Source organism: Cygnus atratus, chromosome 7, assembly GCF_013377495.2.
Source record: "Cygnus atratus isolate AKBS03 ecotype Queensland, Australia chromosome 7, CAtr_DNAZoo_HiC_assembly, whole genome shotgun sequence".
In the NCBI taxonomy this organism is placed as follows: Eukaryota; Metazoa; Chordata; class Aves; order Anseriformes; family Anatidae; genus Cygnus; species Cygnus atratus.
In genome coordinates this window covers 26,393,963-26,408,374 of record NC_066368.1, presented here as the reverse complement: position 1 = coordinate 26,408,374, position 14,412 = coordinate 26,393,963, and the positions used below count along the sequence as shown (strand labels likewise).

General features: G+C 36.4%; 1 protein-coding gene across 1 annotated transcript in view; it reads right to left on the bottom strand.

Moving 5' to 3' along the window:
- Positions 1-14,412, bottom strand: part of CTNNA3 (catenin alpha 3) — a 467,780-nt gene that overhangs the window by 40,991 nt on the left and 412,377 nt on the right. Inside the window, exon 15 of the mRNA XM_035543318.2 lies at positions 10,103-10,284. Coding sequence (XP_035399211.1) covers positions 10,103-10,284 — 182 coding nt within the window. The remainder of the gene's footprint in view (positions 1-10,102; positions 10,285-14,412) is intronic.

Sequence of the window (14,412 nt, the reverse complement as noted above, 5' to 3'; positions counted from 1 at the left end):
ATATTACTATGTTGAGTATGATCCTTGCTTTAAGATATGCTTTGCTATGCATGTGAGGCATGAACATTAGTTCCTCATTAACCTCCTGGCCTAGCCAATAAACACTTCTATCACATCACTTTTTTGCTTCATCTGTGCTAATGACTGTAGTACTGGTATCAAGAAGTACTAGGTACCCTGAAGTAAGTGCTAGACTATTTGTAAGATTACTGAAAGTGCAAGGAATTTGAGGTCTCCCAAAGTAACAGAGTGAAGAGAAACAGTTTTTAATTCTTACTGATTTCTAGAGGGCCCATTGTTCTCATAAAAGTATTAGTTACTTAGAGATACCGAGACAGAGGTCTTCAAATATTTTTCAAAATTTCCACTAGTATATTGCTTTCCTATACCTATACTATAGGACATACAGGAAATGTGACCTTAACAGGTCAGCAAAAACAATGGATTTATAGTATACAAACACATTTTCCTGGTCTTAAATTTATAAAACTTAGTTTTGCTTTTTAAATAATGAGCCTTCTGAGTTTTACTATGTGGAGCATGTAATTGCACTAAGAATCTGTCTTCACAGCTCCCACACCTACAAGGAATTCTATGGCATAAAAGAAATGATTGAGAAATGGCTATGGACAGTCCAGCAGGGAGTCAACTAAACACTGCAAAAGCAAACATCACCAGAATTAAGCTGAAGAATTCTAGACTTCCAACCAGCTAACTAGCAGCACTCACTCCTTATGAATGCAATGTTATATCCATGCTATTGGGAAGGTAGTTAACTTTGAAATGCTTTCTTACTCAAAGACCAAGCATAGGCTTGGTGTAATTCCTGTTTCTACAAAATATAAGAGCTTTCTATTTCAAATAGCAAATGACTTTTCACTCAACATGACATTCTTTCAAAAGAATGCCTATTGGTATCTACAAAAAGCTCAAGTTGAGCTCTGTTAATTGCACCTACACCTGACTTCCTTGCATGGAAAATGCGAACTTACAAAATGGTTTACAAGAACTGGCAATATAAAATGGAAACTAGGGTAGTTGCATGTCAAAATAAAATAGCTTTTGCTGCTTTTATAAAAACTGTGTAACCATTAAGCTTGATACTGTGAAGCATTACTTTCCTGTTTAGATTTTACTTAAATCAAGATGAATAAATATAAAAATCTTTTTCTATAGAAGTTAACTAAACTCCTAATTCAATACCTGTCAAATGAAAAATTATGTTAGATTTAGCAATTAGAGAAACAGTGAAATAATTCTACATAGTTACAATGTAGAAAGATATATAGCTAAGTCAATGCAAGAAATTCAAAATAACCGAACATCTGCATTCTTTTGGCAGATCAGCTTGCATTTTCCCACTACAATTGCTCTCCCAATGAACAATTTTAGGGGTAAAAGTTTATCGTTCCCATATTAGGGAGGAAAAATAACAAGATCAGCGAAACGCAGCTTCAATCAATAGTGATTTAGGAGTGCAACGGTTCTTGCAAATTTCATGTAATTAGCTTACCCCCAAACCAATATTTTCCATTAAAGCCTTACTTTGGAATTGTAACTTCACTCACAGATCAGTATTTTCTTTCCAGAACTAGAAGCATCACAGCATTGATCAGAATTCAGGAAATACATAAGCAATTGCATATGCAGCAGTTTAATAACCAAGAGTTACTAGGTTATATTTTAATTTTATAAATAATTTGAAAGTTAATAGCATTTAATAGCATTCACAGGGGAAGCTGAAGTACCTGCTGTATTTTAGAAACTTTTTATTTTGAGTAACGCATTAATGACTTGAAACTTTACAATCAAATTAAGAGACTAGAAAGGAACAGGATGTGTGATTAAATCTTCAAGAATGCAGAAGCTATACCTCAGGTATCATTACAGCAACTGCTACTGACACTGTCCTGGACCCACTGGAGAACATCCTGTACACCTACAGCACAAAGGAATGGTCTCTGCCAAAGAGCTTGTAATGTAACAAGAAAGAACAGACAACTCCAAGCCAGTCTTCAAATCATCTTCAAAAAGGTAAAGAGAATCTGCAAAACTACAGGCAAAAGCCTTACCTCCATTCTGGGGAAAATTATGGAGCAAGTCCTTAAGGATGGAACACTGAGGACAGGAGTATGATAAGGCAAAGACAGCGCAGCTAAAACAAGCGGTCTGTCAAACCAACTGCCTTCTGTGATGAAATGGCTAATTCTGTGGATGTGGGGACAGCAGTAGATGTTGTTCACCTTCATTTTTAGCAATCTTACAGTATCCTTGCAGACAAATCAAAAGACTTGGCTAGACAGGGAGACTATGAAGTGGATGAAACTGGCTGAATTGTTGGTCTTGCAGCATAATGGTCTGAGTCAAACTTTGATGGATTGTTTTAAGTGGTGCTTCTCAGGGCTGACAGTGGGGCCAATACTGTTTAACACCTTTCTTAACAAGGTTAAGGTGACAGAACATGCCCTCAGAAGTCTGCAGGCAATACTGATTTGAGGTAGTGGTTGAAACTTGTGTGGTGGGGCTGCTGTTCAGAAGGATCTCAGCGAGCTAAAAGAATGGGCTGACAAACTATGAACTTCAATAAAAGCACATGCATGGTCTTGTATCTGGAACAGAACCCTGTGTATAACTGCAGGGGAGAAGTAACTGGGTAATAACTGCATAAAATGACCTAACATGAGTTAGCAGTGTGTTTTTTCTACAGTGAAGGCTAACTGCATAATGGCCTACATTACCAGCAGCACAGCCAACAGACTGAGGAAGTGATGGCCCTGTACTTAACCCTTGTGAGGCTGCACCTTGCATACTTTGCCTCATACTGCCTGGGCTCTCGGTGTTACAGGACACTGGCAACCTGAAGAGAGCCTAGAGGAAGGGCGGGAGCACATGATGCATGAGACAGAGGCTGAGGGAACAAAGCTTCTTCAGCCTCAAGAAAAGAAGGCAAAAGAGACTAATCTGCATTCCCCTATCTAATGAGGAGGATATAGAGGAGATGGACCTTTTCCTCAGAGGTACACAGTTTTTAAAAAAAAAATAAAATAAAAAAAAGTGAGGTATGTAGGACATAAACTGCAGCTAGAAAATTCCTGTTAGAAAAAGGTGACTTGCAAGGTTTTCCCAGAGAGGTCGGACAACATAGAATCTCCAGTCTCAGGAATTTTCAAAGCTTGACTGGATGTGCCCCTGAGGCAAATTGATCTAATGTAGCAATCAGTCTCTCTGAAAAAGCTGGATAACCACCAGAGGTCCCTTCCAACCTCATTTCTTCTATAAGCTGGTAGGAACAAATGAATAAGCATCAAGATGAGACTGGACTGTGGGATAAGAAGTGAGACCAGCAAGCTAGAACACTTGCTGATCTCCAATCCTCAATAACCTGGAGCATTTCCATGAGGGATATGAATGAGAATAAGGAGCTTCACAAGTACAGCACAGAAAGGATGTATTTAAAAATGAAATCTTGCAGGTGGCAAAGGAATATGTATTTATTAGGGATGTTATGAGCTGACTGGAGACACTGTAGTGAGAGGTAAGAGGTGCACCAAAAGGTTTTGACAGTGAAGGCAGGTGGCTAGTTTGCAGGAAAGGTGAAAAAAGAACTGTAAAAAGACTGTGTTTAAAGGAACAACAGAGAAAACATATAACAGGAAGGAAGCTGCGTAAGTGGCAGAGGCATAAAATGCAGATTCAAAACAAAGTCAATGCATGTAAGCGTGCATATGCAACTACCCCATTTCCTCCTTTGATGCTGATAGGAGCTTTGGTTTATCCTTTCCCTTTAGTATCTCTGGTCTAAGTGTGAGCAATGGTTAACAATTGCTTACTGAAGTTAGTTTACACATGGTTTAGATGCATTTTGTCATGTTAACGTTGCAGAGGAAAGCAAGCAATGTTGCATTCATTATTTTGGTCACTAGCTGCTCACTGTATTGTTTTATGAGTATTTAACACATTTTCTTAACCTGCAAATCAGCAAACAACATTGTATGTGTTGTTATTCTCACCTAACCCATTCTCTAGCTAAAGTCTTCATCCATTTAGAACCAGTTTTTCACAGTTCAGAAGTAAATTCTGACTTCAAAATTTCTAACAAATATATATAAAACATACCTGAATATTTTACTGTTTGTCAATTATGCATAGAACAAAAAAATCAAATCCATTCAACCTGCAAGTAAGTTGGATATCTAAATACCTTGACTATGGACTGATAACCAAATTTTGTGTTTAGGGGGAAGAACAAAGCTTGGAACATTTGGTTTCAGCACTGCATTCCCCAAGGTGACTGTCACTTTGAAATAGAGTTGCATAAAAGAACAAATATAGATGTCTTAAATTTAAAAAAAATCTGTCAGAGGATGAATATTCAGCACTTTAAAAAAACACTGCCTTTTAAGAAATTATAATGAGCCCTAAAAAAAATGAGACCACTAGAACAGCAAATGATATTTCTGATTAAATGTTTGCTGGCATATGTCCTCAGGAAATACCTGAAACTCTTTACAACTAACATATCTGCAAGAGCATCCACATGAATACCATCAATTATCACTCAATTATCGCTCAAATGTCATATGAATAAAGATATAGTACCATGCATGAAATCCACTCAATCTTTTGAAGTGGGAGAGGATGATGTGTGGGATTTTTGCCTTCAAACTCCCTTCAAAAATCCTCACTTATTTGTGAAACCTGAGTTTGTATACACCTTAGAAGCTCTGACATGCAAGAGGAATGAGCAACACCAGCTGATTCTGTGTTATGTGATGTGATTTAACTTGATGTATCTCAACACTTCATCATGTATCTGAGGGACCACGTTTCTACTGGAGGGGAACAACTGCCTGCGGCTACTACTTAGTAGACATGCAGTTCTGGCGAGACAGTCAGTATCTTGCAAGTACCGCAAAATCTTAGTTAACATTTATGCTATTCCAGCTAATGCAATTCTATTGTTCATTTTAACAATAAAATCTTATCTGTTTAATCTATCATGTTGTATGAAGTAGATCCTACTGGTTCTGTTCATCAAAACAAGTATGATAAAACACATGCAAATATGTGCACACAACTAAATTATACTTGCTTTAGAAATTAATTCATCATAAAGAACGTCTTTATGCAATTAGTTCTGGTCAAAGTTAGCTTCAAGATAGAACCCTAAGAGAGTTCATCTACTTTGCCATGTAGCTGAACGGTCCAAAATAACTTTGATGTTTCAGTGGGACAAAACTGCTTTTGACAAAACAACTTCTCATCTTTAGGTAATTTTTGATGAAATGCTTAAGTTTAAAGAGAGCTGTTTTTTTCCCTCTTCTTATGATGTAAATATTAAGTGCCTGTGGACTCTCAAAAGGATCCCAAACTGCTTACTGAAATAATGATGAGCTCTGAATACTCTGATATGAGCAATGAGAGGGAATTTTTATATATACCCAAAGTAGAACTGTAGATTTAATGGCATCCAATCGGTACCTGCCTTGCTAAAGCCCCTGAACTATTACTGTATTAATAAGATGATATTAATAAATATGTATTGCCACATTGTTTGTCAGTGACAGACTAGGGGTGTGGGGGGGAGGGGCAAGACAAGATGGGTGGGGCTGAATGGAAATGATAGAAATCTGAGGGCTAAGAGGGGTGAGAAAAAGGTGAATAGGTCAGTGGATTTGAGGGGGCAATGCAAGAGCTCCATAATATTTCAGGAAAGTCTAGCTGTTGAAGAGAAACTAGCAGGATCGTGAGTAACTCTGAATTAGGACACCAGGAAGGGCAAAGAGTGAGATATGATGAGGAACTGTGTGGATGAACTTGAATAGGAATGGAATCTTTTTTTTTTTTTTCTCTTCTTCTAGTCCTGTGGTCTCTTCAACTCCCAGTAAGTACAGAACTGTCATCCTACCCTCTTCTTGGGTCCCCTCTTTTGCTTTCCCAAGCAAACACTAGAGAGGGACAGCAGCTAAATTAACACTCAGGACTGTAGCTGTTAGCAGGTGTGGAGATTTGCTAGATTTGGCAGCTGCACTTGGGGTCTTAACCAAGACTACTACTGAGAGAAAATGTTATGCTGGGTTGCAGTCTCTGTAAGTACTACAGGTATAAGCAGAATAAGATTTTGGCTTATAATAAGGATAACATGGGGACAGCTTGGGGGGGGTGATTTTGCTAGATTTGTTTTTTAAAGTAATGTTAATTTCCTTTATTTTGCTATCTTTACTATTTTTCTAGTATTAACTCTGACGTTAGTTGCCATTTAAAAAGACAAGCCTCAATTACCAATGGCAAGTGAGATGCATTTTGTGAAAAGCTTGCTGATAGTCGCACTTGCAAAACAGGCAGGGGTAAAATTGCAGTGACTATAGCTTACTGTTTGATGCCAGATGAAGTCTAGTAGAATAAACATTTTTATTTATCCAAAATATAGGTTAACTGTTCTGGATCTGCCCCTTACTGTTGCTATACCAAAGGTGACTGACAGTGCCTGAGAACACAGCTGGCTTTCTCACTTCCTTCCTCATGAACATCCAGGGATGAAGACTGCTGAGGCCACAGCAAGCACCAGCTTGTCTTAAGGTTTGAGCTCTCTAGTCTGCAATTCAAAGGTCTTGAGCACAGAAGACATAAAGGATTATGACATTTTGTGTTTGTTGCAGCGGATGCTACTCAGGTAAATAGTGGATTTCCCTTTTTTGTCATTTATTGTCTGAGTAGATTTCTGTTTCCCTTCAAATGCACTACAAAGCCTTCATTTTTATTTAATCTTGATGAGCGTCTTCCAAAGGTTTAGATTTTGGAGACTAGAGAATGTTTATCAGTTGCATCACAGGGAAGGGAAAGCAGCATTTCAGTTCTTTGTTCAGCTTTTGAAAGCATTGTTTCCTGGGTGAGGATGAGATTCAAGGGATTTGTAGTTTTTCCTTTTGGCCTTGTTAGATGACTTTATAATTAACTTTTTTTTTTTTGTGCAAAGTCATTTTGAATTACTTAATTCTCCTCATGTGCAAGTGTCCTCCAGCGTCTTACAGTACAGTGTGTGATAGGATGATGGCTGAAGACTTAAGTGCTGGTAAGAGCTTGCTTGGTTTGACCTCTGTCCCTTTGTGGTCTCGAGTCTCTGACATCTGAAATGCCAGAGGACAATGAGCAGGAACATCTTGAAAACTCAGTCTAGAATTTACCCCCTACCAGTTTCAAAGTAGGAGTCATTTGTTCTGGTTTGAGCTTCCACTTTTTCAGCAGAGACTGCTGCGTGGGAATGCGCTATTTTAAAGGAATAGCTTCTGCCTCTGCAGTGAATGAGTTTTCATCCTTTAAATTGAAGATAGCTCTGTGACTGAGCTTTTAAGCAAACATAACTTATGGAAGTAATCTGTATAGACATAAAGCAGTCAATTAATTTAACTCACTGCTTTTATATATAGATTTTAATATTTGTGACATTGTTTCATTTTATTGATGGATGGTATCTAAATTGAAGAGAACAGACCAGAACTGGCCTCTGTGGAGGTAGACTTTTAAGGGTTATAAGAAGAATCTAGTTTGGATTTGGGTTGTAGGATCTATCTGTAAGTGTCTCTGTGTACTGTACTGTAGTTTAAAATCTTGGCCTGTGAATCAGTTGGTTCACTCTAAACAAAAGAGTACTTGCTTACAAATATGAGACATTAAAGAAAATATAATTTAATGCAACAAAGAATTCTGACGTGCTTATATAACTACATTAGGGTTCAACAAGCTCATATGACTCAGAGTTGTCTTAAGAAAGGTCCATTAAAACTCTTTAAGCAGTTGATTCAAAGCTGTTGTATGACTTCTCAAGTTACTATTTTTCAAAGCTGCTTTTTTCAGAAACTGAATGTGTTGCTAATAAACAGGCTTAGGTACATTATTGATCTAGAGTCCCAAATGCACGTATTTTTCTCTCAGTAAGAAAATACTTTGTTTTTTTCTAAGCTGTCCAGCAATTCTCAAATAACATTATTGGTAAGGAACCTTGCAGTGCTTTTGAAATAACTGTTTATTTGTAAGTTTGTCCCAAATACAGGACTGAATTGTTTTTAAATACGTGGAAAAATATGGAACAAAATTACCTCCAAAAGGACATCGGGTTAGGGAGATATGTATATGCTTCCTCTGGGAAGGTGTGGCTGCTATGCTGTAACCTCTACTCTGTGATTCCAGTGTTTTGGAGCGTGCAACAGGCAGAATGACTCAGAAGAGAACTGACTTGAAAACGTACATGGACATAATCAAATACAGCTTTCTAACAGTTTGAGATGAAGTTATGTAAGGTACCAAAGTAAGACATTACTGCATACACAATATGGTAAGGACAGCTTGGCTTCTGTTACTAACAGTACTAGAAACGTAACAATAGACTTGTTAGGATAGCCATACTCCAAAGAAGTTACAACTTATGCATCAAGCATGCAGGAAACGAGTATTTTGTATATACTTGCATTTCTCATACTACTGTCTAAACATCCATGAAGTAAAAAGATTAGTGTACTTCCTAAAATTGGGAAGAGAATCATCAAAATGCATCTTAAAATATTGTAGAGTTCCTTAATGTACTTTGAAGTAAAGAATAGGATTCCCCCTCTCTCATCCTAGTAGAATCCCAGGAGATTTTAGTTTTCCCCTCAGGTCAGTTTTTCTACCAGTCTTCTCACAGTTCTCAGTGGATTCTCTGGTGATCTGCAACACTTGAGCAAAAACTGCTCTTGGACTCAAAACTGCAAATTATGCTGTTTTCGACAGAGAGCCAAAAATGCAAAGTTAAGAACGTGAACTGGCCTTGATTAATATAAATCTAATAATTTAATAAATAGATAATTTAATTTAGATAATTTAATTAGTTAATTAGTAAATTAAAATTTAATTAATAATTTAAATAGATAATTAAATTTAAATAATTTAATAAATAGATTAATATAAATCTAATAATTCAAAGAATTTGGTGAGAGGTGACTTCAATTGTAAAGCCTGACTTGAGGGCAGAACATCTTCTTTTACAATGGTCTCAACTCAAATTGTATGCTGCAAAAAGAATAAAAGGAGTACAGAGTTCAACATACATTTTTTTGACTCTCTCACATGAAGGTGAATTTAAAATGGGCTACCACGATAAAATGCTACAATTGTTCTTCCTGAGAACAGGCCAAAGCCAGATCTTGGCTTTGCTAGCTGTTTCAGCTCTATGCAACTCTTAATTTACACCCCTGAAGAATCTGTCCAAGAGGCTTAGATTTTTCTTCATATCTTGCATGAAGCGACTTATTTTATGAGACGTGAAAGGTCTTGCAAGAGCGCTTGTGTTTTAAGGCCTTACCTGCCTATCAATAACAATGTTATTAATAACCGAATCCTAAAAAAAAAAAAAAAGAAATGCACAGCAACCAGTACTTACCTTTGGTATAACTCATTTGATGAAATTTACTGAACATATATTCAGTACAGGGCAGAAAAAGCTTCTGAACTTAAGATTGTTTCATATATACAGTTATTGCACAGAACATACTGTCAAGAGAAAAATACCAGTTTTGAAACCTGTCTACTGTAGGACATTTTGTTTTCCCAAGCTACATAAAGTAAAGTAGCATGATACAGTTCTGATGAAAGCAATAGCAGGCAATGCAATGTAAAATATGCGTGACTCTGAATGTATACACCAGACATGCTCTGTCCAGTATGTTTTATGCATGACTAGAATATACTACATGCTAGGCAGCATGGTATGGTACAAACAGAAGAGTAACAGACAAGACAGAAATACAGTATAAAATCAAGATGATTGTTTCTTTTTTTCTTTCATTGAGAGGAGAAATAAAGTGTTAAAAAATTAAAAATATTCCAACGAGCCAAATGAAAAACGACAGAGAAGATTTAAGGACAAGCATGGTTTAAAACTTCAAACCTCCCCTCCAACATTTCTGTGCTACCAGCTAGCATTGTAAAGCTAACTACATTATCTTAGCCACTCAACTTTGTAAAGACACTGTCAACTGACATTAAAAACTTACTATTTCCTGTCATAACAATATGACAATGGCCTCCAAAATTTATAAGTACTGAAGAGCATTTTTTGCATAATTACCTTGTGAAGTCAGTCATCTCCATCATAATCACACACATCCTCTTGGCCAAAACAATGATGTCATTGCTGGTATCGTCCCATATTTCAATCTCTGCATCAAGCTTACTCTTGACTTTTTTGAAGTCAGCCACTTGCTCAGCTATCTTTTCCTTTTCAGCCTCTGGCAGTTGAGTCATCTTAGCCTGAAATATAAAATAAATTTATTTGCTTAACTTCTGTTTGTCAGGGAGGGTTTTTTGTTTTTGCTGGTGGTGGTAGGTGGTTTTTTTTTGTTTTTTTTTTTAATTGCTGGGTATTATTAAACACATACCTGTAACATGCTGTGGCCTGAGCCAACTGTTCCAGCCTGAGCACCTTTGAATTTCAAAATCATTACACTACCATTAGGTTGGTAGAATGCGAACAGTGCTGTCCCATGAAACCATTAGTATTAATGTAGTCAGAGAAACAAGAAAAAATTCTTCCAAACAGCCTTTGTAAAATATGACTGACAGATTATCCTTTTACTGTGAATGAGAAGCCTAGTTTGTTTGTTTTTTAAGTATGATATATATGCAGGTTATAAATTCAATATATTTTCAGATAGAGGAGTACAAAGAAAAATGTTTAACAGTCCTAAAACTTTCAAGTGTGCTTGCCCTCTCTTCTGAGAAGGTTTCCCAGGGTCATTTTAAGAACTGGTGAAGATTTGCTTGTTCAAATCTGCATCTTCTGTCTTTGAAGAAGATAAAGAAACAGATTAACACATTAGAAAATCAGCACGGGACTAAAGTTACCAAACAAGTCCTTGAATGCCAACAGGAGAATAACTATCCAGTGTTCAAATGCAGCCACAGTCAACGTGGGCTCAGGTAGGACACAGCTCTGTACTAGGCTGCAGTTCTTGACTGGTATGTTTGCAAACATTCCACAAGCTAAAACTGTTTCAAATTAAGATTTAGTATAGCTAGAGAAGTGGTGTATTCTGTGCAATTTCAGACTATGGAATCATAACATACACTTAACACATGTATTCTTCCTATATTTAAGCATTATGTTTATTTTTAGAAGTACTCAATATATTAATACTGAAAAAACTTCTAAAAATGCAGCATGGTGAGAATGGAAATACTTTCCCTAGTATTCTTCTTCGTAAGCAAGATTATCAGTTTGCACCAGACAAGGGTCAAATACATTTCCTGTTGTGACACACAGGCCAGGAAGTAGACAAAAATAATAGGTAGCCAAAACCAAAACACAGTTAACAAATAAGCCAAAAAGAGTATCTGATTCATGAAGAGCTGTCAAGAAAAATTTAGAGCTTTTACTTCTCATATTATGCAGGACACATTATCTAAATATTACTGATCTGATAAATGGTGTAAATTCACTATGAAAGCAGAAACAGAAGAAAAATACAGTTTGCCAAGTTTGCCATGAAACCTGTCATTGTTTGGGATTGTGTTATTGGTGATTTCCTAATTTCTTTCTTTTTTTTTTAAGTACTGTGCATTATTTCCATCAGGAAATTTAAGATCACTTACATAAACTAACTATAAATGTTTAATTTCTTACATCAGATGGAATCAAGCAGAAGTGCAACCGTGGTTCAGTTGCCAGTAAACTGAAATCTGCAGTTATTGTGGAAGTGATTTTAAATTTCATGGATTAATTTAGCCAGAACCAAAAACTGCTCTTGCCAATTTTCTAACGAGTGTCAGCCAAATCAAATTCAGTACAAAGCAGATTCCCTGGATGAGAAGTTTCAGGAAGTTCATGTTCTTCCTTGGCTCTGCAGCCACAGAATCAGAAGCTTAAATCCCCAAGTGGCTGTTAAGTACAGGAGGCAGTTCCTACAGGACTGCATCTCCAGAACAGAGCTCGCCACTCCCAATTCAGACACGTAATCCAACAGTGGGAACTGCCTTCTAAGGGATTCTTTGGTATCGATTCCCCAAAACTTAAAAGTCCTGATAGGTGATTTGAAGCAAAGCTCAGGTTTGTCACAGTTGATTTGGTATTTTAAATGCGTAAAAGAAGTAACTGTTAGAATTCATAGTAAAAAACAAAAATGAACTCTAGAAAAGGACTACCAAGCTTTCACTTATGCTCCTAATGTTTCTTAACCAATTTTAGAAGTTGATGGACTCAATCCAGCAAGTCACATCAGAGTTGTCATACCCACAGAGGGAAAACACTCGAATCACAAGATAGAGTATACTGCCTTTGGAAGCATGATAACCACACCAAGATAAAGAAAAGGCAGTTCTATGAATTCAAAATACTTTCGGTATTTAATTAAGAACTTCATCAAGTTTTTCTGACCTTTTTAAGAGCTCTTTTTGTTTTAAATTTTTGCAAATATATACGAAAGTTTGCAGGGACGCTGAGAAAAGCATGTTATAAAAACAACATATGAAAACATTAAATGCAAATCCCATAGTAAATTCTTTCTTTCATATTTTGTTTCAGATTTGTATCTGAAACTTGAGATAAAGCAGTATTTGAAAGATTATCCCACATTTTCTTTAATTTTTTGCAGCCAACAATGGTCATCTAGACTGTATTTGCTTTGGTACATGAGCACCGAACAGCTCAACTTAAGTAACTGACTACAGGCAAAAAACTTGTGACACAATGCTTTCTCCCACACGCTCTCTCTTACCTCTGACCACTAAGTCCTACACCTGTGATCCTTGCTACCCAAAAGCCTCTCAGAGAGACTGGAGAACCACCTAATGGAACAATGGCATGTAGGCTGCTGCCAGGATCACTAGAGACTTCATTTTCTTACAGGCTTTTCTCTATATACATTTATATATAAATATGTATGTTTATTCATTGCTGCTCTTCCTCCTAATGAGGCCTCAGCATAATCTCAACTGCCTCAAGTTTTACTATAACTTTTTCTTAAGAAGCAATGAATTATGATTATAGAAATGATTAAATGCATACATATAAAAAAAATATAATAGATATTTGAAATCAGCTGCACTGGTATTCTATGCAGATACCTTATGTTCCACACCAGGCTGGGCGACCAAGATCTTTGGTACTGCTCATCTTCATGGCACTACTCTCACAGTGTTTTGTATTTATCACCTGCTCTCTGAAGTAGTCCACCTCTTGCATGGTAGACTATCAAGAATTCAGCATTATATATGGCAACTATTAACACACTGTAATTATGTTGCAGTAATAAATACCTTGTGGTTTATTCTTGTTTACAAAACATCATCTACCATACTTAAAATGGAAAGTTACGGCAGTGGCTGAATTACTTGTAATTGGTATAACAGGTAATCAATTTAATATGTAATGCATATGTTTTTCAAACCAGGCCATTTAAGAGATTTTATCTTTGCTTGAATCACTCTGTCACGAGGCTAATTTTTCCATTTATATGAATTACTGGAAATTACAGGTCTCCCTAAGTATGTTTTAATTATAGTCACTGAATTAGAAAGTGTAACTGAGTGTTTTAAGCAGTACTTTTCCTGTTGTGTAAAAAAAAAAAAAAAAAGACCTAAAACAGACCATGTAAGATCAAGACATTTTTCTCATGGCTCTAAGATGAGCTTCCAGAGAATGATATGAAACAGACAAAAATAAAGAGTTAGGCTGCAGAATCAGAAGAATTGAAGTACTATGTTTTACACTGTTTTGGGTTGAAGAACACAGACCTGGATTTAGAAACCACAAGAAAGATGACATCTTAATGGAAGCAAACATACAGTATCCTGTTATATGCCAACACAAATGACTTTCAGCTGGAATGAGACATTATCCACTGGAACAAAGGGGCAAAGGAAACTACAATTCTGACCTTGATTTCTGCTTCCTTTGCCTCATACTGCTTTAAAAATATATTCAGTAACAAAATAAAACAAATGTACATACAGTGCAGACATGACCTTGCATTAAAATAGAAAACATATGGGTACGTGTGAAATAAAGATATAAATTAAATGTCTGCTATGACATGAATGCAGGATTATTTTGTTCACGAAGAGAAAATGATTTTTTTTTCATTACTTCTAAGACAAAGCTTTTTTACCGCAGTAGAAGATATCAGTAAAAATTAAGAGAGAGGACACATTATCTTTTTCTTATTTTTCTTTCATCTCTAACAAAAAGCACACCTCTTACAGGGAGGAAGGGTGGAAAAAGAAACAATAGAATGATTTACAATACATCCAAACAGATGTTTACATTAGCAAAAACTCCCTCTGTCTAAGGTAGAGGTGAGCCAAATATCCTTTCCGAAGGGAAGAGCTTCCCTTTGAAAACTATTTAACATTTCCTGCTTTATAAGTTGCAGTACCATGAAA